The sequence below is a fragment of the Ammospiza caudacuta genome, chromosome 2 (genome assembly GCF_027887145.1).
Source record: "Ammospiza caudacuta isolate bAmmCau1 chromosome 2, bAmmCau1.pri, whole genome shotgun sequence".
Taxonomy (NCBI): Eukaryota; Metazoa; Chordata; class Aves; order Passeriformes; family Passerellidae; genus Ammospiza; species Ammospiza caudacuta.
In genome coordinates this window covers 115,651,103-115,676,664 of record NC_080594.1, presented here as the reverse complement: position 1 = coordinate 115,676,664, position 25,562 = coordinate 115,651,103, and the positions used below count along the sequence as shown (strand labels likewise).

Genomic DNA, 25,562 nt, shown 5'->3' with positions numbered 1-25,562 from the left:
GGGTGAGGGACCAGCAGAGTCTCAAAGTTACAGGCAGTTGTTTAGGGAAAAATCCAGAAAGTTCCCCCATTACCCAGCCACATGCAGGCTCCTTCTGGTACCAGGTGTGAATCCTCACAGGATGCACTCAGCAATCCAGTAGTGCAGAACCAAAGTAGACAGAAATTATAACAGCATTAGACATCACATTTCCTTCTTTGCTCAGTCATTGCCTCTTCAGAGTTTGTTTGGTTAAATTCTCTCCCACATGAGCCCCTAAAAGAATTGTCCTTTTTCACCAATTGAGAAATCTCTTAGCCCATAAATAATGGATTATCACTCTGTGTAGGCTGGTCATCACTTAATATATAGGATAAATTCATAAGAATCATTTGTACTTTTTTAGGGTTGTGTTTTAATTGACCATTTCCAAGCTAAAATATTTGAAAAAAATGCTTTTCCTCTCTTTCTCCTGCTGCCAAATCTGCCTTCTGTTTCAGCTTCTGGCCACCAAAGGAACCTGGAATATTAACATGTATTTAGTGTGATTCATTGGTGTACTTTGTGTTAGAAGTGAAGGTAATTTGATACAGTGATTTTACCTCATTCTTTGAGCCACCTTGTTGCTTGAGTGAGATGCCCAAAAGCCTGGACTTGCCATGAATACTTTGATTTTATTAAGAGCAAAATAATTCAGATCACAACATTTTGGCTACTGGTGTATTTTGTACTGCAGTAGATTAATATTTTTTGAGAGGGAACACCTATGCTAGACTTCTAGTTTTAATGAACTACATAATTTCACTGCCCCATGGTTTTTTGGTTGGTTTTTGGTTTTTTGTGGGATTTTTTGTTTGTTTGTTTGGTGGGTTTTTTTGTTGTTGTTGTTGGGTTTTTTGGGTTGTTTTTCCTTATTGACTGAAATGGTGCTTTGCTCTCATTGTTTCTGTTGTTTGAAGCAGTAGTTTAGCACATGATGTCTGTCTTCACTTGGATTTTATTAGCAATTCCCATAATGGTGTTTTTGGACTGGATGTATTATCTGTTATTTCAGCCACAATAACCTGGAGGTTCCTAATTTCTATGAGCTGATGCACAGACACTGGGGCCAGGTTGTTTCCATGGGAAGTCCCTGGCCATGGGAATGGTTTGGAGCTCTGGGAAGTGCAGTGTAAACACTAAACTGGTGAAATGTGAGCACTGAGCCCCATCCTGTCACGTTAGGGCTGGGTTTGTGATAGCTGTCATCTGTGGATAACGTGCCCATAATCTAGCAGCCCGTGCTTGAAATGTAACTGTGTTTGTGTAAAAGCCACTTTGTGCTTTATTTAGGCAGCTTAGAGTGAAGCCCTGAGCTGATAGGTGTCCTACATTGACTGAGGAGTTGTGTCTGAGATAAATGCCTGGAGATTAGAGCAGCCTCTGCCTTGCTAGCAGCCCGTAGCACCAAACCACGCACTTTGAGGAGTGTAGAGTATTCCTCTAAATCAGGAGTTTGCAGAGAAGTTGGAGCTCTCTGTTCTCAATGTGGATTTCAGGGGGGTTGTTTCTGTGCTGTGGCTGCTGCTTGTGGAAAATATGGAAACCTCAACTGCCTAAAAGCTCAATACCCAAAGAATTCTGTGGCCATGCCCACGTGCCTAAAGCATGAATTTATCTGGGCTAACCTAACATAGCATTGCTGTGTCTTTAAATATAATGAGCTGAAGAGGTTGAGCTTGGCAGGCTTTTCAGCCTGCTTCGCTGTGGAAATAAAACTTAGTGTTGTCCTGTTCAAATACATTTATCTCTCTCTTCAGTGATATGTTTTGAACTCATGGAGGAATTTCCAGACACACTTGGCTGGAAATTCTATGAGAATGTCTCCAAAATAACTGGAATACTACAAGTTTCGTGGAAGTAGCCTGGGAGAGAAGAAAGGAGCTGCTAAGAACCTGTTATGACAAAGTTGGATGTTCTTTGCTACCCATGTCTCTACATGGATGTGAGCACTGCCAGCACTAAAATCCAAGTTCATAAGGAGCCAGGCTTTTGGAACAACATGCTAAATTCCATTCTCTGGCAGGCAGCTCTCTAAGCCACTTAAGCTCCTCTCTGCAAGCAGAGCAATTGTTATCCAGGAACTAAACAGAGATTCCTATATATGGGTCTGAGTTGGAGGTTAGATAAAACATGAGATAGTAAAGGCTGGAGGAGAGGCTGGAAGAGCAGCTGGTGACACTGCACAGGCTGCTTTTTCCTTTTGAACACAAACCAGGCTGACCTCAGGGCCTTGGCTGATCCTGCTCCATGCAGTGGTTGCTCTGGTCCAGAGAGGCAGCAGTTCCCTTTCCACTGAGGATGTGCAGCAGCACAGCTCCCCAGGCACTTGGTCCCCCATGGCTGATTTGTTTGCCCTTTGAAAACAAATGATGTCAGACTGTGATGTGAGAGAGATGTGATTTAGTGCTGTGAAATCTGGAAGACACCCTGAGAGAAACCCATCATTTCAATGCTGGCAAAGGGATTGAGAGGAGAAAAATAAATGTAAGTAATACTTAAACTTAGATCTGTCTTAAGAAGGATGAATGTGTTTCAAATCACATCTTGGATTTAGCTGGTAGAGTTAAAAATGAATATGTGGCTGAGTTACCTGCTAGGGTGTGTCTGTACTGCAGTTGGGATGTGATTAGTTTTAGAGGGGTGAAATGCTTGTAATAGTAGCCATGACAACACAGAGCTCATTGCAGGCTGCAAAAACCACCTGGGAAGTGGAGTGAAACTCAGGCAGTTTGTACTTAATTATTATTGCTCCGTGTGCAATGCCTGCCCTCCTGTACAGCCCACTGATCATATTTCAAGGAGAGGTCTCAGGATGGCTTCACATGGTCAAATGAGAGATCTCAGCATCTTTTTCTTAATGGAGATTGTCATTGTGGGCTTGTCATTAAAAAAACAAAAAAGGCAATCATAGAATATAGTTGGGTGGATGTGATTTGAGTATGAGGCAGCTTTCAGCCAAGCTGATTTCAGAAATAGGTTGGTTTGCTCAAGGTTTTGTCCAGTTGGGTTTTGAAAATGCCCAAGGATGGCATTTCCTCAGCCTCTTTGCACTCACTTGTTGCAGTGCTGAACCCACTGTTCTGTGTTGTTAACACAGCTGGCAGTAATAGAAATTGGTGTCATCTTTTAAACAGAATCTTATTAGTCTATGTGCAAAAGGGAATGATGAGTCACTTTTTCCAGAGGTGGCTGCTTGGGACAGGCCATTTGAAAATGCAAACATCTGAAGTTTGCTAGACTTTGAAACTGAAGTAAACCTGGGAGAAGCCTGTGGGTTTTCTTTTTTTTGGTGGCCCTTTTTTGCCTGGAGAGATTCAAACCAATGCAGGTGTCCCTGGTTTGGCCTCATCTTTGTAAAGTGCTGATTTCTCATCCTGCAGAAGGAATGTGCCAGGAAAACAGATGCTGTCAGCAGCTGGAGTCACTCCCCCTCTCCTGTTTGTCCTACAGTTTGAAATATATATTCACCTGTAATTGTTTGAAGATGCTTTCCCTCAGATCCCTGTCATACATGTGTTCTTTTTGCTTTTGCATAGTCTAGTACATTTATAAAACCCAGAAGGTGAAAGAAAAACTTTGTGTGTAGCAAAGATCATAAAGTGCTCATAGGAGCTGTCATCCAGGGAAGGATTGAGGAGACCAACTGTGTACATGGGAGCAGGTAGGATGACAAAAATAAGTACATTGACACAGAGGAGAGGGGGAAACTTGGCAGAGGAAACCAACTAGAAATGATGGTATGAAATGTCAGGAAAAACGTAAATATAAATTAAAATAGTAATTAAATTATAAATTAAAATGTAATAGCCTTGTTCAAAACTTCTTTTGAAAAGAAAACAGAAAACATGACTGGGCAAGTGGCTTATAATATCAGAAAAAATAATGGGTACTTGAGTTCTTGTGAAATAACTGTAGAAATTAAACTTGCAAACCATGAAGATACTGTTTTGTATCTTGAGTGCAGAAATAGCATCAAATGCACTTCACTAAATAAACCATCTTTCTACTTGGTGCACATATTGCCATGGTGAGGGGAGAATTAAAACCAAATTGTTTGTTCTCAAGAGATCAATAATAGAAGCTACAGTTCTGAAAATAGATGTTTATGTGGAGAAGGAGATGAAGCAAGGATATTTTAGGTTTACTACCCTCTTGATATGTCTGGGGAGTTTTTGGATTAGCTGCTGATTGCTCTGCTTGTCCAGTGGTTGCAGGTTTGGTGGAAGGAAGCTGATGTGAGAGCTGCACCAGGGTGATGTGTGTGGGGATGGATGCAGCTTCCTTCTGTGCTCAGTGGATTGGGAGACAAACAGCCCAGTTCAGAGAGGTTTTTCTGGCAATTAGTAAGCTCATCTTGTCTGACTAAATCCAAGTGTTACAGTGGTTGTGGTTATTAATATAATACCATGTCTCTGTGCCATGGTAGTAGTTAGCATCAGATTGATGGTGTCAGGACACCAGACTGTCGTTTTACTCTGTGCATTCAACAAGTAGGGGAAAAAATAAAGTCAGGAGAGTTTCTTCTGAGGTATAAATAACTCCTGTAGTTGCATGTAGTGAGGGGAGGGAAATAGCATGCTGAATATTCTGGCATGGAGGGAAAAAACATGCTGAATATTCTGGCATGGAGGTGGAGAGTGAGGGATGGAAGATTGGCTCACGTTGTGGATTCAGGGGGAGCATGGTCTGCACTCCTCCTCAGTTTCTCTTAAACCATGTTCATTTATCTTCCCCTTTCTCTTCACCTGAGCAATTGTGAATCAGGTTTGGGCTCCACAGGGGTGTGGGGAAGCTGCTGTTTTGCAGGAGGTTTGGCTGTGCCTGTCCACTCCCTGGGTTTAATTTACTGCTGATATTGGTAGTGGCAGTCCCAGTTTTCTGTTCAGCAATTGTGAGGTTCACTTTGGAAATTGTTCCTTTATCCAGGGGGTGACACCTGGAGCTGTGCACTCTGCTTTTTGGGGGAAACCATACACCACCTGGAAACAGGCAGCATTTTCTAAAAAACTGCCTTTCTATAAAATATTTAACTTCTTTAAAGCCATCATACTGGCTTTGTGGTGTTACAAAGTTTATTGGGGTAAGCTGGAAAAAAAAAGCAGCATAATTTACTGTGTCTAATTAATTTATTACGTTCCAGTTCATCTAGTTGCTCCACAGCTCTGCTCTGGCCACTTGCTGTCAGTGAAACTCTTGTTTTCAACAAGGGTGGAGAAACTGAAATTTTTTGCAACCTGGGAGTTGGGCAAAGCAGAGCAGGTGACTCAGGAAAGGGCACTTCACCAAATCTACTGTTAAATTGAAAATCCCTGCATAGAAATACAGAAATGCTGAAGTTAGAAATGTAAAGTTTTTCTCTGAAATAGTTGTATTTCAGCCTGGTTGGTTTGGTTTGGTTTGAGTTTGTCTTTTTTTGACAAAGAAAATTTTTTATCTGATTAAACTTCAGAATTTGGGACCTAATGAGAGGTTTAATTACCAGATACAAGGCAGATGTTAATCTCAGATTAGAAATCAGGAGCCAAGAGGATGACATATTACCTAAGCATGTTATTCTTGAACTATTTCTTAGTACTTTCCCCACAGTGTTCAATTAATGCTTTAAAAGTGTCATTATCAGAGTCTAGACATAAATCTGACTAAATCCTGTTTTATGGTGCCAGTTGTAATTGTGGTAGCTTCAGGTTTTTGTATTCATAAAAATGCATTTTCACCCATGCAGTCAAACTATCAGTCTTAATAACTTCAGAAAGATTGAAGGGCTTTGGAAAGATATTGAATTACTGTGAAAATCCACTCTGGGTAGTGTTCTTCTCACTAAAGTGCAGCCAGAATGTAAGGGAGGAAACAAGACCTAAGTGCCAAGGAAAGTCTGGCTGCTTTAAAATTCAGAGACCTCATTTTCTCCCACCTGCTTTTTATTCAGAGATTGCAAGAGACTTTTTCTTTTTTTTTCAATTCCCAGTTGGGTTTTCAACTTTGAATGAACTAGTTGAAATGAAGAAAATACTCACTACACCTGCTAGCTCTATCAAAACCAGAAGTAATTAAGGCAAAAAGTCTTTCTTTGCAGGAGAAATGGAAAATGCTTACATTTGAGGGGGAAAATGTCAGTATCAGCATTTGCTCCATGGGAAAGTCTGAAAATAATAGAGCTGCTGGATGCAGAATGTGATTTCCTGGTGGTTAAATCTTGACATGATTTCCAGTCAGGGGGTGCAAAAGCCCTGAGTTCTTCAAAATAAAAAAGTACCTATTTTTCATCTGTATGAGAAGAACTTGCAGAGGTAACTTACAGCTCCAACTACTTCTGTGAAATAACATGTTTGTAAGTTTTGGTCTCAGCCCTCTTTTATAATTTTGAGCAGATAGAGTTTGTTTTGCTTTTTTTAGTGTCTGGTGTGTTGTGTTGTTTTGTTTTTTTAATCAAACTTAAATCCTGGGTTGTATTTTTGACTCACAATGTACTTTATTGCTGGTTTTGCCCGCCTTCATGTCAGGTGGAGGGGAGGTTGTGGCTCCTCCTGGCCTGTCACAGCCATGGGAATTGTGTCAGCACCCAGCCTGGTCAGGGTTTCACAATACTCAAGGTGTTTGTGCAGAAATAACAGTGACCTGCATGGGGAACAAAGGTGAGAAACCAAATATGTGTCACATTCGCAGCATTTGAGAAGTTAAGCTCAGGGCAGGAGTTTGTTCCAGTTGAGAACTGGGAAGAATTGTTTCCTTTTGTCTGTCCTTTTTGCAGGAGTATGTCTAAAATGTTCATCTGAACTTTCTTACTGTACTGGTTGATCTTAACAGGAGAAATTCAACTGGCAGCAATCACTTTTGTGGGGAGGGAAGGGATTTGATGCTCTTGCCACATTGCCTGTAAAAAAGGAACATTAATGCTTCTGTCCAAATGCAAATTTTATCCCAGATTTGTGGGATTGCTGATGTAGTGTAGCACTTAGAAAGGTGCTCAGGGTGCAGCAGGATGGAATAAATGATGAGCTGATTTGACAAGAGCATTGATTATGGCCAGCCATAATTGTGGCATTGCTTTTCAATCATGAGATCCATACTCTCCTGGTTTCCACTTCCCAGCCTTTCTCTGATTACAATGCTGATTTTCTAAAGGTAATTTCTTACCAAATACCAGCATAACTACTGACTTAAAATGAAGCTCCTTCAGGCCTACAATTCCTATCATGGAAACTGCTGGACCTCAGCATGTTTTTGTATCTATGTGTCTTTATTGATTTATGAGCAAAGTGATTTTCAAATTCAGGGATTTCTGCCCAAATAGTGAGACCTGCCATTGGCTGAGGAGCATTGTTTGGTGTGCCAGTGCTGCCTACTGAATCTATGAGATCTCCAGAGAATCCACACTGTGAGCACTACTCATGTCTGAAATTGGTCATCCCCTCCATCCTGCTCCTTCCAGGGATAATAAACATTGCTTCCTGCTCCCTCACCCTCAGCTCCAGAAACCTCAAAGCCACATCAGTGTGGGGCTGAACACAAACTGCTCAGTCTTGGCTTGGCTGCAGGGAGCAACACGAGCACAAGTGGACAACCAGCAGGTCCCTCTGGGGATGTGTTTTACATCTGCAACATCCTAAAGTTCTGTGTTGTCACTAAGGAAAGGAATTCCCATGCCTTGAGTACAACTTTGGGAGTGGGAAGCATGCAAAACTCTGTGGTTATTGGAGGTTTGTTGGCTTATTTTTCACGATGAGCATTCAAAACTGCTTGCATCTCTTGTGGTGCTGCTGGTGATTTTGTTCACTGCAAGTGCCACATGAAATGATGTGCGGGCTGTGCAGGGAGCTCCAGCTGGCTCCTGGCTGTCCCAATAATCCCTCCCTTGGTGTACAGGGCTAAAGGGGTGCACTGTGTTTGCCAAAGGTGCTCTGCTTGCCTCCTCAGCCAGGATTTTCAGCTGGAATGCGGAGTACAGTTCTTGTGCCCCAGCACAGGGAGGGTGTGGAACTGTTGGGTGAGTTCAGAGGAGGCCACAAAGTTCATAGGAGGACTGGAGCACTTTCTCTGTGGAGACAGGATGAGAGATATGGGGAAAGAGAAGAGGAGAAGAGAAGGAGAAGAGTAAGAGAAGAGAAGAGCAAGAGCAAAGAAAGAGAAGAGGAGAAGAAGAGAAGAGAAAGAGAAGAGGAGAAGGCGAAGAGGTTGTGTGAACATTTCAGAACAGCTTCCAGGATCTGAAGAGGCCTGCATGAAGGCAGAGAGGAACTGGAATGACAGAACATGGGGAATGACTTCAAACTGGAAGAGAGTAGGGTTAGGTTAAATGTTGGGAAGAAATTCTTCTCTGTGAGGGTGGTGAGGCCCTGGCACAGGTTGCCCAGAGCAGCTGTGGCTGCCCCATCCTAGGGGATGTACAAGACCAGGTTGGATGGGGCTTTGAGCAACCTGGGGTAGTGGCAGGTGTCCCTGCCCATGGCAGGGGGTTGAATGAAATGAGCTTCAAAGTGGCCTCCAACCCAAACCATCCTTTGATTCTGTGATGTCCTTTCTTATTTATCTCTGGTGAGTGAACCTGTCTGGGGAAAGGAAGGGAGTGTTCAACAGCAGGAGCATCCCATTGCTGCCACAATCTGCCCAGTTTTACCTCAGGCAGGACACACTGGCATTGCACCTGGGGTGAGATTCCAAGGAGCAGTTACCAGGACTCAAAATATTTGCCTGTCCTTTAAAGAAGTGCAGTGGACCTGCTGGAGTGTGCTGAGTTCTCCAAGAGCTTCTCCCAGCCTGCTTTTGCTCTCGAAGCAAGCTGGAAACGTGACAGTTTTTCAGAATTTGGGGTTGACACACAACCTGAGCACCTGGTGGGCAGGCAGTGCCTGCAGCTCTGGTAGTGATGGGATGGGCTCAAGGCCACTGTGGCACCAAGCAGTGGACTGGGAAGGTGTTGGTGTGTGTAGAGTATGACACAAGGGAAAGAATAGGGAATTAAGGAGCTGGCAAGGATCATCCTGCTTCTCCATTGAGGGAGTTTTACCCAGAGTGGCAAAGTGGGGAGAGCTGCTGCAAACACCAAGCAAACAAGGCCAGGGAGAAGTTTGAAAGTTCCCAAGAGGAGGAACAAGGCTGGCAGAAGGTGTTTGACAGCCAATCCTGAGTGAGTCATGCTAAGCTGTCTGTCTGGAGCCAGGAGGAATTTGCAAAGCTGAATAATTGTTCCTATTTATTTCTTAAAATATACAGAATATGATAGCGTTCTAGCTCGTGCGTTTCAGTGTAAATGTCTTGCAGTGGGCTGGTATTTTCCCTTGGTTTTAATCCTTTTTTCTTAGAAATTACAGCCTTGCTTATCTTCTGCTGCTCCATCCTGCTGTGTCTTGCTGTGCTGGTGGGAGCATGGATCCCCCTGCCTTGGCTCATGTCTCTGTGCTCTCCACTAAAGATGAAACCAGGAGTAATCTGTGTCTACCTGATTTTGGTTTTCAAAATCAGGCTAATTTTGTGGCTGTAGAACAACTTACACTGTAGAACAATGTAAGTTACAGAGTGTTTATTTTTCCTCCTGATAGCAAGCAGGTTAAAGAAAACTTGAGCTCAAATGGGCAAACCTTGGTGATCAGTAATATTTGGGACAAGGTTTATAAGGCTGAGTTCTGCAAGAGCTCTCAAAAGTATCTGTAAATATGCATATACCCAAAAGACCCATCTGAACCTTGTGAGAAACGAGCCAAATGTGCCAAATTCACAATGATTATCTAATCGAAATTTAATAGCAATTAAGGTTTTGTAGTTATAGTTTGAAGAAAATTTAATTTTGCGTTGCTCATACTGAAACAAAAGTGTGAGACTGCCGACTGAGGGATGACAAATGTGTGTATCCAGGGGAGAGGCAGCACACAAACACCTACCAGCAGTTGTAAGTGACATACTCTAATAAAAACTATTGTAAGTTTATTAAAATATATGACAGTGATTGTCTTCCTGGAGTAAAAACAAATTGAAGTTGTGGGGTGCCTTCCCTGGAGAGCTCCATGCAGAGCCCTGTGATGTCCTGTGAGTATGGGAGGCAGTTTTGTGGGAAAAGCGATGTCAGCCTGCTCTGGTGAGACTCAGCCATGGCATCAGAGTTGTCTGAGCTGGTTTTACCCAGGGAACTCGTGACAGAATCTCTCTGCTTTCCCTGTTGTGAACAGAAAAGCCCTATGAAAATACCATTATTTTCTTTGTCAATAAAGTGGTGCTCGCAGTGAGAGAAATCCTGCAAGGAGTTTTGCTTCCTTGTGGGGGTTGTCATGCAGCCAGCAGATTTCTAAGCCAGTCAGGGTTCATTTTGGTTATCCAATCCATTTGTTCAAACAGAGGCAATGTTAACTGAAGGGTGTATGCTGAGAAGAAATTGAATTTGTGCACACTTGCTCTCTCTTTCTTGTGCCAACTGTGATACAAGGAAATGGTTGAAATTAAATTTTGAAAACAACCATTTTAATATTGGTGGTGTTTTCAGCTGTAATAGTGTAGCAGAAGTTAGAGAAAATATAATTTCATCCCTAGTGGTGGCATAAGCAGAGTGCTTTTTGCAGATGTTGAGGAGGCTCAGTCATGTCAGTAACATTGCATTTAGGGCAGGGAAGGGGGAATTCTGCCCCTCAGGTGCAGTGGTCTGTAGTATTGAGAGCTGGCATTTTTCCCTTCTGGTTGCACTGAGTTGTTTCAATACTTTTTTTTGCTTTGTTATTATATTCTGTGGTCTTCTCACTACAAAATGCAAGTTAAACAACTGGTTATCTTGGTATTTTTTCTTAGAGCAACCTGTGTCTTGAAGATAAGAAGGAAATGTAAAAGCTTCTCATTAAGTCTGATTCTATATGTCTGTGAAATGATCATGAATGCCAGAGCCATAAGCACAGCCTTCCTTCCTTCCTTCCTTCCTTCCTTCCTTCCTTCCTTCCTTCCGCCACTTCCTTCCGCCACTTCCTTCCGCCACTTCCTTCCGCCACTTCCTTCCGCCACTTCCTTCCGCCACTTCCTTCCTTCCTTCCGCCACTTCCTTCCGCCACTTCCTTCCTTCCTTCCTTCCTTCCTTCCTTCCTTCCTTCCTTCCTTCCTTCCTTCCTTCCTTCCGCCACTTCCTTCCGCCACTTCCTTCCGCCACTTCCTTCCGCCACTTCCTTCCGCCACTTCCTTCCGCCACTTCCTTCCGCCACTTCCTTCCGCCACTTCCTTCCGCCACTTCCTTCCGCCACTTCCTTCCGCCACTTCCTTCCGCCACTTCCTTCCGCCACTTCCTTCCGCCACTTCCTTCCGCCACTTCCTTCCTTCCTTCCGCCACTTCCTTCCGCCACTTCCTTCCTTCCGCCACTTCCTTCTGCCACTTCCTTCCGCCACTCCCTCCCTCCCTCCCTCCCTCCCTCCCTCCCTCCCTCCCTCCCTCCCTCCCTCCCTCCCTCCCTCCCTCCCTCCCTCCCTCCCTCCCTTCCTTCCTTCCGCCACTTCCTTCCTTCCGCCACTTCCTTCCTTCCTTCCTTCCTTCCTTCCTTCCTTCCTTCCTTCCTTCCTTCCTTCCTTCCTTCCTTCCTTCCGCCACTTCCTTCCGCCACTTCCTTCCGCCACTTCCTTCCGCCACTTCCTTCCGCCACTTCCTTCCGCCACTTCCTTCCGCCACTTCCTTCCGCCACTTCCTTCCGCCACTTCCTTCCGCCACTTCCTTCCGCCACTTCCTTCCGCCACTTCCTTCCGCCACTTCCTTCCGCCACTTCCTTCCGCCACTTCCTTCCTTCCTTCCTTCCTTCCTTCCTTCCTTCCTTCCTTCCTTCCTTCCTTCCTTCCTTCCTTCCTTCCTTCCTTCCTTCCTTCCTTCCTTCCTTCCTTCCTTCCTTCCGCCACTTCCTTCCGCCACTTCCTTCCGCCACTTCCTTCCGCCACTTCCTTCCTTCCTTCCGCCACTTCCTTCCTTCCTTCCGCCACTTCCTTCCTTCCTTCCGCCACTTCCTTCCTTCCTTCCGCCACTTCCTTCCTTCCTTCCGCCACTTCCTTCCGCCACTTCCTTCCGCCACTTCCTTCCGCCACTTCCTTCCGCCACTTCCTTCCGCCACTTCCTTCCGCCACTTCCTTCCGCCACTTCCTTCCTTCCTTCCGCCACTTCCTTCCGCCACTTCCTTCCTTCCGCCACTTCCTTCTGCCACTTCCTTCCGCCACTCCCTCCCTCCCTCCCTCCCTCCCTCCCTCCCTCCCTCCCTCCCTCCCTCCCTTCCTTCCTTCCGCCACTTCCTTCCTTCCGCCACTTCCTTCCTTCCTTCCTTCCTTCCTTCCTTCCTTCCTTCCTTCCTTCCTTCCTTCCTTCCTTCCTTCCTTCCTTCCTTCCTTCCTTCCTTCCTTCCTTCCTTCCTTCCTCCGCCACTTCCTTCCGCCACTTCCTTCCGCCACTTCCTTCCGCCACTTCCTTCCGCCACTTCCTTCCGCCACTTCCTTCCGCCACTTCCTTCCGCCACTTCCTTCCGCCACTTCCTTCCGCCACTTCCTTCCGCCACTTCCTTCCGCCACTTCCTTCCGCCACTTCCTTCCGCCACTTCCTTCCGCCACTTCCTTCCTTCCGCCACTTCCTTCCTTCCTTCCTTCCTTCCTTCCTTCCTTCCTTCCTTCCTTCCTTCCTTCCTTCCTTCCTTCCTTCCTTCCTTCCTTCCTTCCTTCCTTCCTTCCTTCCTTCCTTCCTTCCTTCCTTCCTTCCTTCCTTCCTTCCTTCCTTCCTTCCTTCCTTCCTTCCTTCCTTCCTTCCTTCCTTCCTTCCTTCCTTCCTTCCTCTCTTTCCTCTCTTTCCTCTCTTTCCTTCCTCTCTTTCCCTCTCTCTTTGCTTTTCTCTCTCTCTCTCTCTTCCTTCCTTCTCTCCCCAAAGTGTTGGCATCTCATCAGGATGATGAGTCAAACCAAAGGCTTTTTATTTGATGGAAATATTCTTATCAAAAATATGTACAGATACTGAGCCAAACCTATTGACATGAGTGGAAGTTTCTGTGGCTTGAATGCCTTCAGATCAAGCCCAAAGTAAGGAGTATATTCCAGACAGATAATGGTGATAATCTTCCACTCTTGACCTTTTCTGGAAATTGGCTGTGGTGCTGTTTCAAGGCCAAGATGGACAACATTTCAGGGAATGAGTTTTCATCTGATTTCAGGATTGGTACCATTTTTACTTTTTGAGATCTTATTCCTAGTTCTTACAACTCAAAACCAAACTTACATCTCTGTGACCTCAGTTTAGCTTAAGCTTTTTTCCCATGCCCTTCAATTTGAAAAATTCATGACAAGCAGGATTTTTAATGAACTCTGAATCAGCCTTGCACCTCAGTGAGGCACGTTCAGGGAAATTAGACTCATTGTGTGAGAAACTAAGATAATCTTTCTGTCATGCTTAGGTTTAAAAGGCTGGCTCTGTAGTAGACAGTTTGTAATGCTGTGTGGGATGCAATTGAGTAGCTGTCTATTTTTACAGCTTATCTGGAGAATCCCTGGTACAGACTGTTCAAATGGGTACCAAAACTGTTGTTATACCTTATTTGCTTATTCTCTCTGACTCAGTGCTGTTTGTCTAAGCTCTGTTTTCCAGCCCACTTAGACACCTGTGGTGTTAAAATAAATGAGGCCTGAGTGGAGATTGCTTTTAGTGGTGCCATGGCAGAGTCTGGGGGACTCTGAGCAGAGCAGGAGTCTTGGGATGCTTTTGGGTAAATACTCAATCCCTGGGTTTTAGTAAATCCCTGGGTAAATACTCTTTCCATAGCTTTTGTGTGGCTTCTGCATCACGGGGGTCAGGCTCCCAAATTCCTCATCCCAGAAGGAGATGTGGTCTGGTGCAGGAAGAGGGAGCCCATCAATGACCTCTTGTCTTCCTGAATATTTTCCTGTTTGCTATGAATATTTCATTTAGCTTTTAAAAGCTGGATAGCCACTGCACTTCTGTCTCTCAGCTAGAAGAGTATTGTGTATTCTGCAAGGAAAAATTATTTCTTTGTGGTAACTGATTACTTCTAAGCATTAATCATAAGATGATCAGCATATTTTTTGTGTGGAATGTCCCAGAAATGTCCAGGGAAATAACCTGCTGCCCCAATGTGGTAATGTGGTATTTCTGAAGGATTCTGAAATAACCAGATTGTGATCTTTACTTTTATTTATCTGACGAAGAAGTATAGGCAGGCCATTGGAAGCTGTCCCTTATATCTCTGCCCTGACTCCTGGGTTTTCTGATCTCAGGAGGGGTGAGGGAACAGACACTTAGACTGGTGATTTTCATGCTTTTTAAGGAGAAGTAGCCTCAGTTGGGTCATCAGAAAGGTGGGAGGGTAGAAAGCATACTCAGAAAAAGCCATTTTCTTGAGCTCCCGGTTTCTGCTCCTTTTATCTGTCCCCATAATCAAGAAGCAGCTCATGCAACAGGTAGATCTCACTTTGAATAAAAAAGAGATTTTATTTTCTTTGTGTGTTTTTGATGAGCAGTGTTTGTAGAATTCTGAAAAATGGTCAGGAAACTCTTGATGGGCAACAAAATGCCTTTTTTCTACTGCTTCTGACTTGCAACATCATTAACCCTTCCTCACAGGCAGGGTTTGCCAAGTTTATACAGACATCAAAGAGGCTTAGAAAGATTTATCTGAAAAATATAAGATTTAAAAATTTGGTGGTAAAAGGTGAAATTCAGTGATCTAAAAGTTTCGCTCATTTCTCAAATAGCAAAAGTAGGTAAAATACCAGATTTCAGGGTGGGGACAAGATATTCAGGGAAAAAGATATCTGTAATTGGTTTCATGGGTGGAGGTAAATATGGCACAGCAGAGATGGCAAAAGCATGATCAGAAAAACTGCAGGCAGAGGTCTGGAGATGTAAATACAGCCTGCCACAGTTTTTGTTGTTGTCGAGCACATTAATTCTCACTGGGCTGGAATATTAGGATCAGTGGACCAGTTTCTAATTTCATGCAAACATCATGAACTTCAGAGGGATTGTCATGCATGACAGCAAGAAATTAATTAAATTCTGGCGTTCAAACTGAATATATTGTCTTCCAGAATGATTAGTGGCTTAATTTTTAATTTTGAGTTCATAAATAGGTATGTGTCATGAAATGCTGTAATGTGCATGTTGGGCATTTGACTGATTTCTTAATGAATGCAGTCACACTTCTCTGTCATTCTCCCTTCTAATGGCTTTGAACTTGGTGGCAAATTCCAGTCACATATGGCAGAAGTCAAAGTCTCCAGGAAGTTTAATCATTAGGACTTCCATGAATGTAGACAGCTGGGTGAAGGAGAATAGTAATAATCTGACTTCTGCTGAGGGCCACGATGTATCTTTTGGTAACCAGAGAATCCATGTGAACGTGGGGCTTTGAGGACAAATCTGTCCTTGAGTCCAGGACAGAGCCAGTGGCCAAGGCTGAGCCCATCATGTCAGGACCCAGGACATCCCTCTGGCTGTGCTGAGCAGCCAAGACCCCTGCCAGGGGGCTCAGAGACCCTGGCACAGAGCCCAAGGTGCCTGTGGTTTTGATTATGACCCATGGAGCAAGTTATCAACCTTAGATGAAGATCTACAAGCCATGAAAAATTAAGTAGAATAATAGTGAAGTTATCACGGGGTGGAAAAGTAGATTTTAGAGTTTCTGGTGTGGGGGTTCAGGGGGCAAGATGGAGGGAACTGGGCATGTCCAGCCTTTCTCCTTCTTCTTCTTGGCCTCCATCTTCTGCTGTGATGTTGGCACTTTCAGATTGGTTTAGAGTAGAAGCTCACTGCCTAACATAGGTGACAGGTATTGGGAAGTAATTGTAAATATTGTATACATAGTTTCTAGTATAAAGACATAACACTGCCCCAGGGCAGGCAGAGTGTACAGACCTCAGCAGGGCAGGAGAAAATTTTTTATAGATAAGGAACAATAAACAACCTTGAGACTGAGAAATGAAGAGCTCTGACTCCTTCTTTAAGTGCCAGGCTGGGAAAAGAGACTTTCTAACACATCTCGGGGTCACTCTGATAAGCGAGAGATCCCAACACATCAGAGATTGTGGTACCACCTGTGGGGTAGTGCACTGAAGAAGGAAGGTGGGAAAGAATTCCACAGCAGGAATGGTGGCCAGAGAGAGGAGTATGAATATGTGGGAGAAGCCCAGGAAGTTCCAAGGTCAGTGCAGAAGGAGGGGCAGGAGGTGCTCCAGGCACTGGAGTAGAGATTCCCCTGCAGACCCTGTCAAAGCAGCCTATGGAGGTTCATGGGGATGCAGAGATCCACCTGCAGCCCCTGGAGGAGCCTATGAGAGCCTGAAGAAAGCTGTGGCCCCGTGGGAAGCCCAGGCTGGAGCAGGTTTGCTGGCAGGACTCGTGGCCCTGCAAGGGACCCACTCTGGAGCAGCCTGTTCCTGAAGGATTTCACCCCATGGAGCAGCTGGTGAAGAACTCATATTGGAGAAGTTCATGGAGGACTGTCTCCTGTGGGAGGGACTGCCCTCTGGAACAGGGGAAGTGTGTGAGAAGTTCTCTCTCTGAGGAAGAAGGGGCAGAGATGAACAATGAACTGACCACAGCCCCATTCCCTGTCCCCATGCACTGCTGGGTCAGAGGAAACACAGAAAATCAGGAAGTTGAGCCCAGCAAAAAAGGGAGAGGTTGGGAGAAAGCATTTTAAGATCTGGTTTTGTTCCTCGTTACCACACTGTGCTTTGGTTGGTAATAAATTGAGCTGATTTCCCCACAGTGAGTCTGTTCTACCCATGACAGTAACTGGTGAGTGATCTCTCCTGTCCTTACCTTCACCCACAAGCCTTTGGTTGTGTTTTCCCTGTCCAGGTGAGGAGGGGAGTGATAGAGCAGCCTTGGTGGGCACCAGTCCTCCAGCCAGGGTCAGCTCACCACGGCAAGAACATTTTTCTCCTTGCTCTTTTCTTGAGAGGCACAGAAATAAGGGAGAGAGCCCTGAAGGATGCAAAGCATTTAAGAACTTTTTCATCAGAGCAGATAGATCAAGACCAGGCTGGATTGGGCTCTGGGCAGCCTGGTCTAGTGTGAGGTGTCCCTGCCCATGGTGTGGGGGCTGGAATTTGGTGATATTTAATGTTTCTTCCACCCAATCCATTCTCTAATTCTGTGAAAGCAGGGAGAGTACTAAAATTCCCCGCTGTTCTTAGTGTAGCTGTGCTGGAGGAAATGAAGTTTTTGTGATGAAAGGTCAATGCTGGGAAGTGACAGTGTTTAAGGAAAACAAGGACAAAAATAAGATTTGACTAGCAGGTCTTTAAAAAAGCAGATGATATGGATATGTTTAAAAAAAAATAAAATAGTGCTGAGACTTTGCTGTGTTAGGCTGAGGCAGCTGTTTATTTCCTAGATACTTCACTAAGCTGATCTTAATAAAATGTCAAATGCAGAAGTGGTGTTTTTCCTTGTTTCAGCAAATTCTGATTTCCCCAACCTCCCCTGACCCTGGGATACAACAAAACAGCTGCTGACCACCTTTTGCCTCTTGTCCTGTCCCTAAATTGCCTGGCTGTCCTACATGGGCAGGGATGCAGAAAACGAAATAATTCCTAGATTAAGGTTAACCTCTAATGATCTTAAAAGTCAAATATAGTTAGGTGAGGGATTGTCAAAACAGAGACTGGCAGGTTCTGTATCCAGCAGCTAAACTGGAAGGATCAGACAACAACAACAGGACCAGGGAAGTGGTCTCAAGGTGTGCCAGGAAGGCTCAGATTGGACATCAGGAGGAATTTCTTCATGGAAGGTGTTGTTAAGCATTGAAACTGCCTGGGGGAATGGTGGAGTTGCCATTCCTGGCAGTGTTCAAGGAGTGACTAGATGTGAGTTTTGGGGCTGTGGTTTAGTTGATGAGGTAAGGGTTGGTCAGAGATGGGACTCAGTGATCCTGAAGGGCTTTTCCAACCCTAATGATTCTATGGTGCCCAGCATGTGGGGCAGGATGCTGGTGCAAGAGTGATAAATCCTGTTTTCCATGCCCAGCAAAGCTGGAGAAACCATCTTGCTGCTGTGTAAGGAGGGATGTGTCCTTTGGAGTCTGTAAAACAGCAATGTCCTTAATGTTAGAGACAAACACCAGCCCCAGATTCTGCTCAAAGCCAAGAGGCTGTGGAAGTGGAGCCAAACCATTTGATTTGAGGATAGATAATACCTGACATTGCTGTTTCTCCTTGTGCCATCTGTGTGTGCTTTGTGCCCCTGTCTGAGAGGGGCCAGGCTGTGCAGAAAAAGGCTGCAAGTGCTGCTCTAATGACTGTCACAGATAAAATCATGTTGCAAGAGCTTCCAGGATCCTCAAGTCCAGCCTTTGAATGGTTTGACACTGGACACAGTCATCGGCAAAGATGCTTGCACATGGCTCTGCAGAGGAACTCAAGAAATATCTTGCAGGGGTGGAGGGAATTGTTCTTTTCTTGTTTGTTTGAATTGGCTTTTGAGATAGACCAGATGAAGAGAATGACTCTTGGAAGTGAAGAACTTGGTGTTTAATGTATGGCAGTGTTTTTTAGAGTGTGCCAGTGGAAAAGACAAACAAGCCCAGTGCTAGGGAGTCACTGGATGCCACAGCTGCCTCCCACATGGCAATGTGTGAACACTGCTGTGGTGTTCTGGCTGTGTGAGACAACTGCAGCTTTTTGGGGAGGGAAGAGCAAGGAGGGCTCCACTTGTTCCTTTTCAAACAGAAGTCTCTGCTTCCCAACAGCTGTTCTTAAAGTAATTTATTAGTGGAAGAAATGTTTCTTTCATCCTTACAGGAAAACACTGGGAGAATTTAGATTATTTATCATGAGCTCCAATACTATTCCTCTTGCTTTGCTTTCTGTGGTAGGCACAATACTGGCTGTGTTCAACCAGGCTTTTTTTTTTTGCCTCTCTTATGTGCCTCTGAAGTGGGTAGGTTACTAATGATGCAAATGGATGTTAATTGTGCAAAAACTAGACACTCTGAGCCTTGAAAGGCTGTACCTGATTGGCAGGAGAGAGGATAGAAAACAAGCTTTCACAATTAAATTGCTGTAGAGTTTTACAAATAGCAGCACACCGTAAGCAGGTGGTGAGTGAAAATTATTTGATTCCTCACAGCTAGCAGGGACTTTATTTTCAGACAGTGGGTTCACACCACCTTGGGATGCCTAGTTTGTCAAAAGTATTTGTTACCATCTACTGCTTGATCTGGTCATTTGCCATACTTGCAAAAGCTGAGCTTGAAAACCATCAGCAAGCTGTGGCTGTGGCAAAAAATCAGGGTCAAGCTTTTATTTTTTGGGTGAGACCTCGAGGCTGTGGCTTCCAGTACCCAACAGGTCAAACAGGCCAGTGCTGGATAATGTGGGGTTTGCAATAAGCTCAGTTTGGTGGCTTGGTAAATAGAGTTTGCTGGGTTAACTTTGTGCTGGCAGGATTTGTAGTGGATCAGGCTTGTCTAAGCTCCTGTCGCATTCTGCTGGTTCAGCCCTTGCCAGTCTTTCTGCACCTGGTATAAATATGGCACAGCCTCAGAGTTAAGGGCTAATTTGGTGGAATCAAGATTCTGCACCAATGCCCATTCCAGATCAAGTTTGTACTGCTACATAGCCTAAGGCTTTTTTTATCATTTTATACTTTCCCCCCACACTAACTGGTATATTTGATCACAGAAATGTGGCTTGATAAGGTGAGAAGTTATTAAACCTGCTCCAGCATGGGTTTTGAATGTGGAAATACCTGATTTCCATTTCCTTGCCTTAGTGTTGGCCAGACTGAAGGTGTGTGTGACCAGTCCTGCTCTTTGCAGGGTGAGGCTCCTGTTCAGGACAGCATCCCTAAAGATATCCTGACCACTGCTCACTGAGAGTGCAGGTGTCTGTATTCCTCCCAGCATTAGCTCCCAATTATGTGGTATTTGTTTGAAGAGAGGTGTGATATTAGTCTTTTCAACAAACAGTAATCTTCCTGGTGGGCTGTAAATTGTAAATAATGATTCCTTTCTATTTTGGGCAGGGATTTGCACCATCACCTGTTTATTGTGTGAAGACCTGCATGAGGCAGGCGTGGAGAGTGTAGTGTTTATTGGGTTGGGTTCCTCTTGATGAATGAGCCTGGACTATTTCAGGGCTTTTGCTTTGTCCTTCCTCAGAGCTTGTAAATCCACTCCATTTGACTCTTTTGTTGTTTGCTTTTTTTTCCTGTTTCAGGACAGTTATTCTGAGTGACGGCCCTTGCACACGCTTCTGAGTGGTTATCATGGGCTTCATTGCCTTCCTGAAGACCCAGTTCATAGTTCACCTCCTCATTGGGTTCGTCTTTGTTGTCAGTGGACTGATCATTAACTTCATCCAACTATGCACGCTGCTCCTCTGGCCCATCAACAAGCAGCTCTATCGCCGAGTAAACTGTCGCCTTGCCTATTCCCTATGGAGCCGTGAGTATGATGGGATGGGCTGGGATGGGATGGGTGAGGCTGGGGAGGGGCTTTTCTTGGTTTTGCTTTTGTTAACTGTCCTGGTTTAGGGCAAATTTGGGAGAAAACCTCCAAATGGGCCCCTTCAGAAAGCAAATCCACACAGCTCCTCACCCCAACCAGTTCGGGAAGGATTCCTCGGAGAGAAGTGGAAAGAACTTGTTTATTTAACAGGCACAGCACCCCCTGCACACAAAATGAACAGTACAGGATGACACCACTCTTTCACCACTCTGAAAAAGATGACAAATTCAGAAAGTCTCTCCTGGGGGTGGTCGCTCTGTTCTCAGTCCCTCCGGCGCTGGGGCAGCTGCTGCCCAGAGTAGGCCCCGCTGGGCCACAGGGTGCAAACTCTCGGTGCTCCCAGGGCCCAGCCCGGAGCAGATTTGAGTAGGTCCAAAAAAGGGAAAGGAAAAACAGTCCAGGAAGAAATTTGGACTGTTTAGCTAAACTAACTAATAAGCAGAATATAAAAGCAAAAAGCAAAGCAGGAGCAAGAGCAAAGCAAAAAGCAAAAGCAGCACCATGTACTGCCCTGTCTCTATATCCCACCAGCCATGGGTGAGCAGGCTGATAGCAAAACCAAAACAAAACTTTCACTCTTCAGAGCCAGTCTTGAAGGCACAGAACATGATATCCAGCATAAACAGAACACATGAATGGGGATACAAGCATCATAATGTCACCCTAGGAACCAAAGGAAATACATATATGCATATCAATACAGGATGATCCCTAGCTGGCGAATAACGTGCTGTCACCATGATGTTTTCTGAAAAATCCTTCACCAGGATTTTTTCTCCTGGGAAACTGGGAAGCTTCAGCTTCTCCATGTTTTGCTGCTCTGGAATGTGGTCTGGAGATTGTTTATCCAAACATGTGAATTGTTTTTACTTAATGACCAATCACCATCAGCTGTGTCAGACTCTGAGGAGGCAGTCACAAGCTTTCATTATTCACTCTTGTTAAGCCTTCTGATGTATCCTTCTCTTTCTTTAGTATAGTTTTAGTATAGCACTTTTAATATAATATAATAAAATAATAAATCAGCCTTATGAGAACAAGGAGTCAAATTCTCATCTCTCACCTTGTCCTAGGGACAAAAACCACAAACGTGCAATGGCTCCATGATACAGAAGGCTGAACAAATGCATATTATATTATATTATATTATATTATATTATATTATATTATATTATATTATATTATATTATATTATATTATATTATATTATATTATATTATATTATATTATATTATATTATATTATATTATATTATATTATATTATATTATATTATATTATATTATATTATATCTATACAGAAGAAAAACCCGTGACCCTTTACAGACAGTCAAGACACAGCTTTGACCTAATTGGTCAATCAATCCAAAACAGCCATCACCAGTGTCCAATTAACAAATCCCTTTTGGGTAAACAATCTCCATAGCACATTCCACATGTGCCAAACAACAGATGCAGCAAGTAGAGATCAGAATTGTTTTTCTTCTTCTCTGAGCTTTCTCACTGCCTTCCCCAGGAAAAATTCTGGGGAAATTGTGCCTGCTGCTCTCTGTAAAGAGAACTGCAGCCACACATGCACATGTATCTGTTTGCACACAGAGATGAGAGAAATGGTAAGTTAGATGCAGATTCTTTCGAAGCAGTTCAAACAGGTTGGTTTTTTTTTTTTTCCCTGTAATACTGGGAAATCACACGGAAGTCAAGGGTCTAAAGTGTTTTGTCACTCTGTCATTCAAAAAAGTGGGAAGTAAAGCTCCTCTGCACCTCCAACCTTATCTGGACTGATAGGAGTTGTTACTTGTGTCCCAATGCCACCTTCATCCAGTGTCAGCACCTGTGCTGAGGGATCATTGTGAGGCTGGCTCAGGTACTGAGCATGTGAGCAGTATGGATCTTGTAGGAGCCCAGGTTTGTTTTGTGTGCTGCAGAGGGAGAGGTCTATCCTAAAATATCTCCTGCAGATGTGTCTGCAGCTGAACTGTGTGACAAACTTCAGAATCCACTTACACCCTTCAGTGCCCATCTCTGAGGCCAGGGTCTCCTCTTGTGAACATTTTTTCAGTGGTTCTTCTTCTGCCCATGGGTCAGCTCTGTACTGAGCACAGCTTCTTTGTTCTCCTCTGTCAGACCTTTGCAAAACTTCCTCCCTGTGGATGCCTTCTCCTCACAGAGCTGGATTTCTGAAAATGTTTAGAGTGTTGAGAAGGCTCCTTAGCCCAAATGTCACCTCCTGTTTCAGCAGTGAATCATCTAATTGGTTTCCATTCTCCATCCCTTCCCAGTGTGCATGGCCACTTACCTTAGTGCTCAGCTCAGCATCCAACTCCCACTTTGGGTAAATGAGTCACCAGAATGAGCACTGAAATTACAGTTCAGCAGTCCACTGACAGGCACCCACATTTTGTAAATCATCCATGTGAAGTATCACAAACAAAACCCCTCTGAGGTGTCTGGTTCAGTCTCTTTTTAAGCTTGTTGTCCCTGTCTTTATTGTGCTTTTTGTCCTGCCTACTGAGAAGTACAGGAGAGAGGAAATTAAATAGACTAGCAGGCAAATTGTTGGGAAAAAAGTATTTCACTAGAAGAGCTTACCAAAAACTTCAAAATTAGTTTGGTTGGATAAGAGTGGGGACATATAGGAGTTTTTTTCCATTTTCTTGTAAGAATTTCTTTCTGCTTTTAAAAATCTAGAATCTGATCTCATGCTGAAAACTATTGCTGCATTAATAGTTGGGCTTTTCTGAGGATATTAGCTGCTTGCTCCTGTAAGGCTTTAGGCTCAGCCCTTAGTTAGCATTTTGCATGAAAAAAAAATCACACTTTAGATGCTGCTTACATCCTCTAAACACTGGAAATAACTCACATCATTGTACAAAGAGGTTTGGAGAAACTGAGTAGATAATTGGTTGTACATAGGATAACCCCTGGTGTGTAGCCTGTTATAAATTAACATCTTGGGAAATTAAACAATGAAAATCAATGTAAATGTTATGTGGGATTGCAGAGAGCTGATGGCCTGTAATGGAAGAGCTGCAGAATATGCTCTTCAATTGTGATTTATAGCAATTTAGGTAAGCTGTGTAAATGCAGTAGCTCCAGTGTTGCCATTCATAATGAAATATATTTCAGTATGGAGAAGCCTTTTGGGAAGGAACCTGTAGGTTGGTGTTCTGCTCTTGATGCTACATTTTACTCATTTTCTCCAAGCTGTTTGTGGTCTTAGGCTGAGGGTCTGTAAGAGAAGCTGCTCTGCCCAGAGGATCAGTGCAGGGATGGATACCCAGGTGATACACAGGCTCTGTACTGAAAACCAGGCTCTGTTCTTACTGTATCTCCTCTCAAATACATAAAGCCCAGCTTCCAAAGGGGAGGAGGAGAGACTCTATCCAATGTTCCTGACAGACATTTGGGGAAGGAAGCCTCTCAGGCTCTGGCCCCAACATAAACCCATAAATTCATGCCAGGTAGTCGTACTTGCAGCTCTCCCACGTCAGCTCCTTGCAGATGAATCACACCCTTGGAGAGTGCAGCGTGTTTGGGTTAGTCCTGTTGCAAAAATAACCTCTCAAATATTGGTACTTCCAGCTGAGGGACGTGCTGTGCCCCTTCTTTGCTTTGTTTCTGGGGGGCTTGTGATGCTGTAAATGCTTTGGTGTGTGGGACCCCCAGCTGCAAAGGGGTGGTTGGTGCCAGGTGTTGCTTATTCCCTGCAGGAATTGTCCCGGGCAGTGCAAGTGTTGCCATTCCTTCATTCAGAGGGATTTCTTGTGTAGCATTGATAGGATCAGTGCCACGCAAAGGAGCTGTAACCCACACACTGAAAAAAGGAAATGAGCCCACTCCTGGTTATAATTACATCATTTGTCAGCACACTTGTAAAGGACAATCTGTCTCCTCGTGTTAATCCTTTGGCTCATCAGCCCTTCTCTCTCAGTATGAACTCTGGCAAATCCTCCAATGTTTTAGGGAAAAAGGTTCTGCAGAAAGTCACATCCACACTGGCCTCTGCAGATTTATTTTTTTTCCCCTGATTTTGAAGAAGAAACACACCCAGGTGATTATAATTTTTATAAGAAAATGTAGCAGGTACTGGAGATGTTCCTCCTTGGTACACAGTCAGCACTGGAAAGGGAAAATTGCTCACAGTACCACGATGTGTTTGGTACCACTGCTCCATTCTCCTGGCCCCCTGCTTGGAAGGTGATCTGAGGACATTCTTGCTGTCCTCTTTCTCCTTTGCCTGCGTCAAGATAGCCAGAGAAAGGAAGGTGAGTGAACACAAAGCATGCAAAGATGGGAAGCAGTGATAGAAACCTGTACCTGGTGTGAAGGAACAAGACAATTCTGTCTTTCCTCTGCCATATTTCCAGTTGACTGGGGTTAAGCTCTCTTGGCCAGCAAGGTGCATAACTTTGTCATTCCTCCAAATGAGCAAGTGCTGAAAGTGATACAGGGGAATAACCTGGTGGGTGAGTGAGTGATCATGAGTGAAAAACACAGTGCTAGGTGAGCTCTCTATCCTCAGCAGACCAGGACTGGTTTTCCCTATTATTCATCCAAATCCTGTGTTTGCCTTCTCTCTGGAGTGGTGCAAGACTGGATCCCAAACTCCTGTTGAGTGGTATGGATAGATGACCTTGTCTGATCCCACTGATCAGAAACCCTTGTTTGGGAAGGTGCTGCCCTGTTTGGCAGAACCAGAAACTCCCAATGGGAAGCTGAAAAACCTCCTGGCAGAACCTGATAGAGGGGACAGAGGGGAAACCTGCAGGTGTAGTCATGTGGGAGGGGTTGGACTCTTTTTAACTGCTATATTTGTGCAATCACATTTTTATTTCAACCACATCTCATTGAAATAAAAAAAAATACCAATGACTACAGTTTGCAGGGAAGCAAATCTTCCTACTGGGAGGATGAACTATTCTCATACTTTTTATAGTTGTCCCATGATGCAAGCAATGCCTTCCATCTGCCTCCATGTACTGAAATGAGGGAAATAAGCTAACCATAGCAACTACAGTCAGTGCATGCTGAATTTAAGTGGAAGGGGGTTTTATGATGAAAAGGGGGAGGTGGAAAATAAAAAAAG

The 25,562-nt window shown here is 44.3% G+C and overlaps 1 protein-coding gene across 1 annotated transcript in view; it reads left to right on the top strand.

The window, feature by feature from the left end:
* Positions 1 to 25,562, top strand: part of AGPAT3 (1-acylglycerol-3-phosphate O-acyltransferase 3) — a 95,265-nt gene that overhangs the window by 53,569 nt on the left and 16,134 nt on the right. Inside the window, exon 3 of the mRNA XM_058825420.1 lies at positions 20,185 to 20,411. Within this exon, the coding sequence (XP_058681403.1) occupies positions 20,234 to 20,411 (178 nt within the window). The 5' untranslated portion in view covers positions 20,185 to 20,233. The remainder of the gene's footprint in view (positions 1 to 20,184; positions 20,412 to 25,562) is intronic.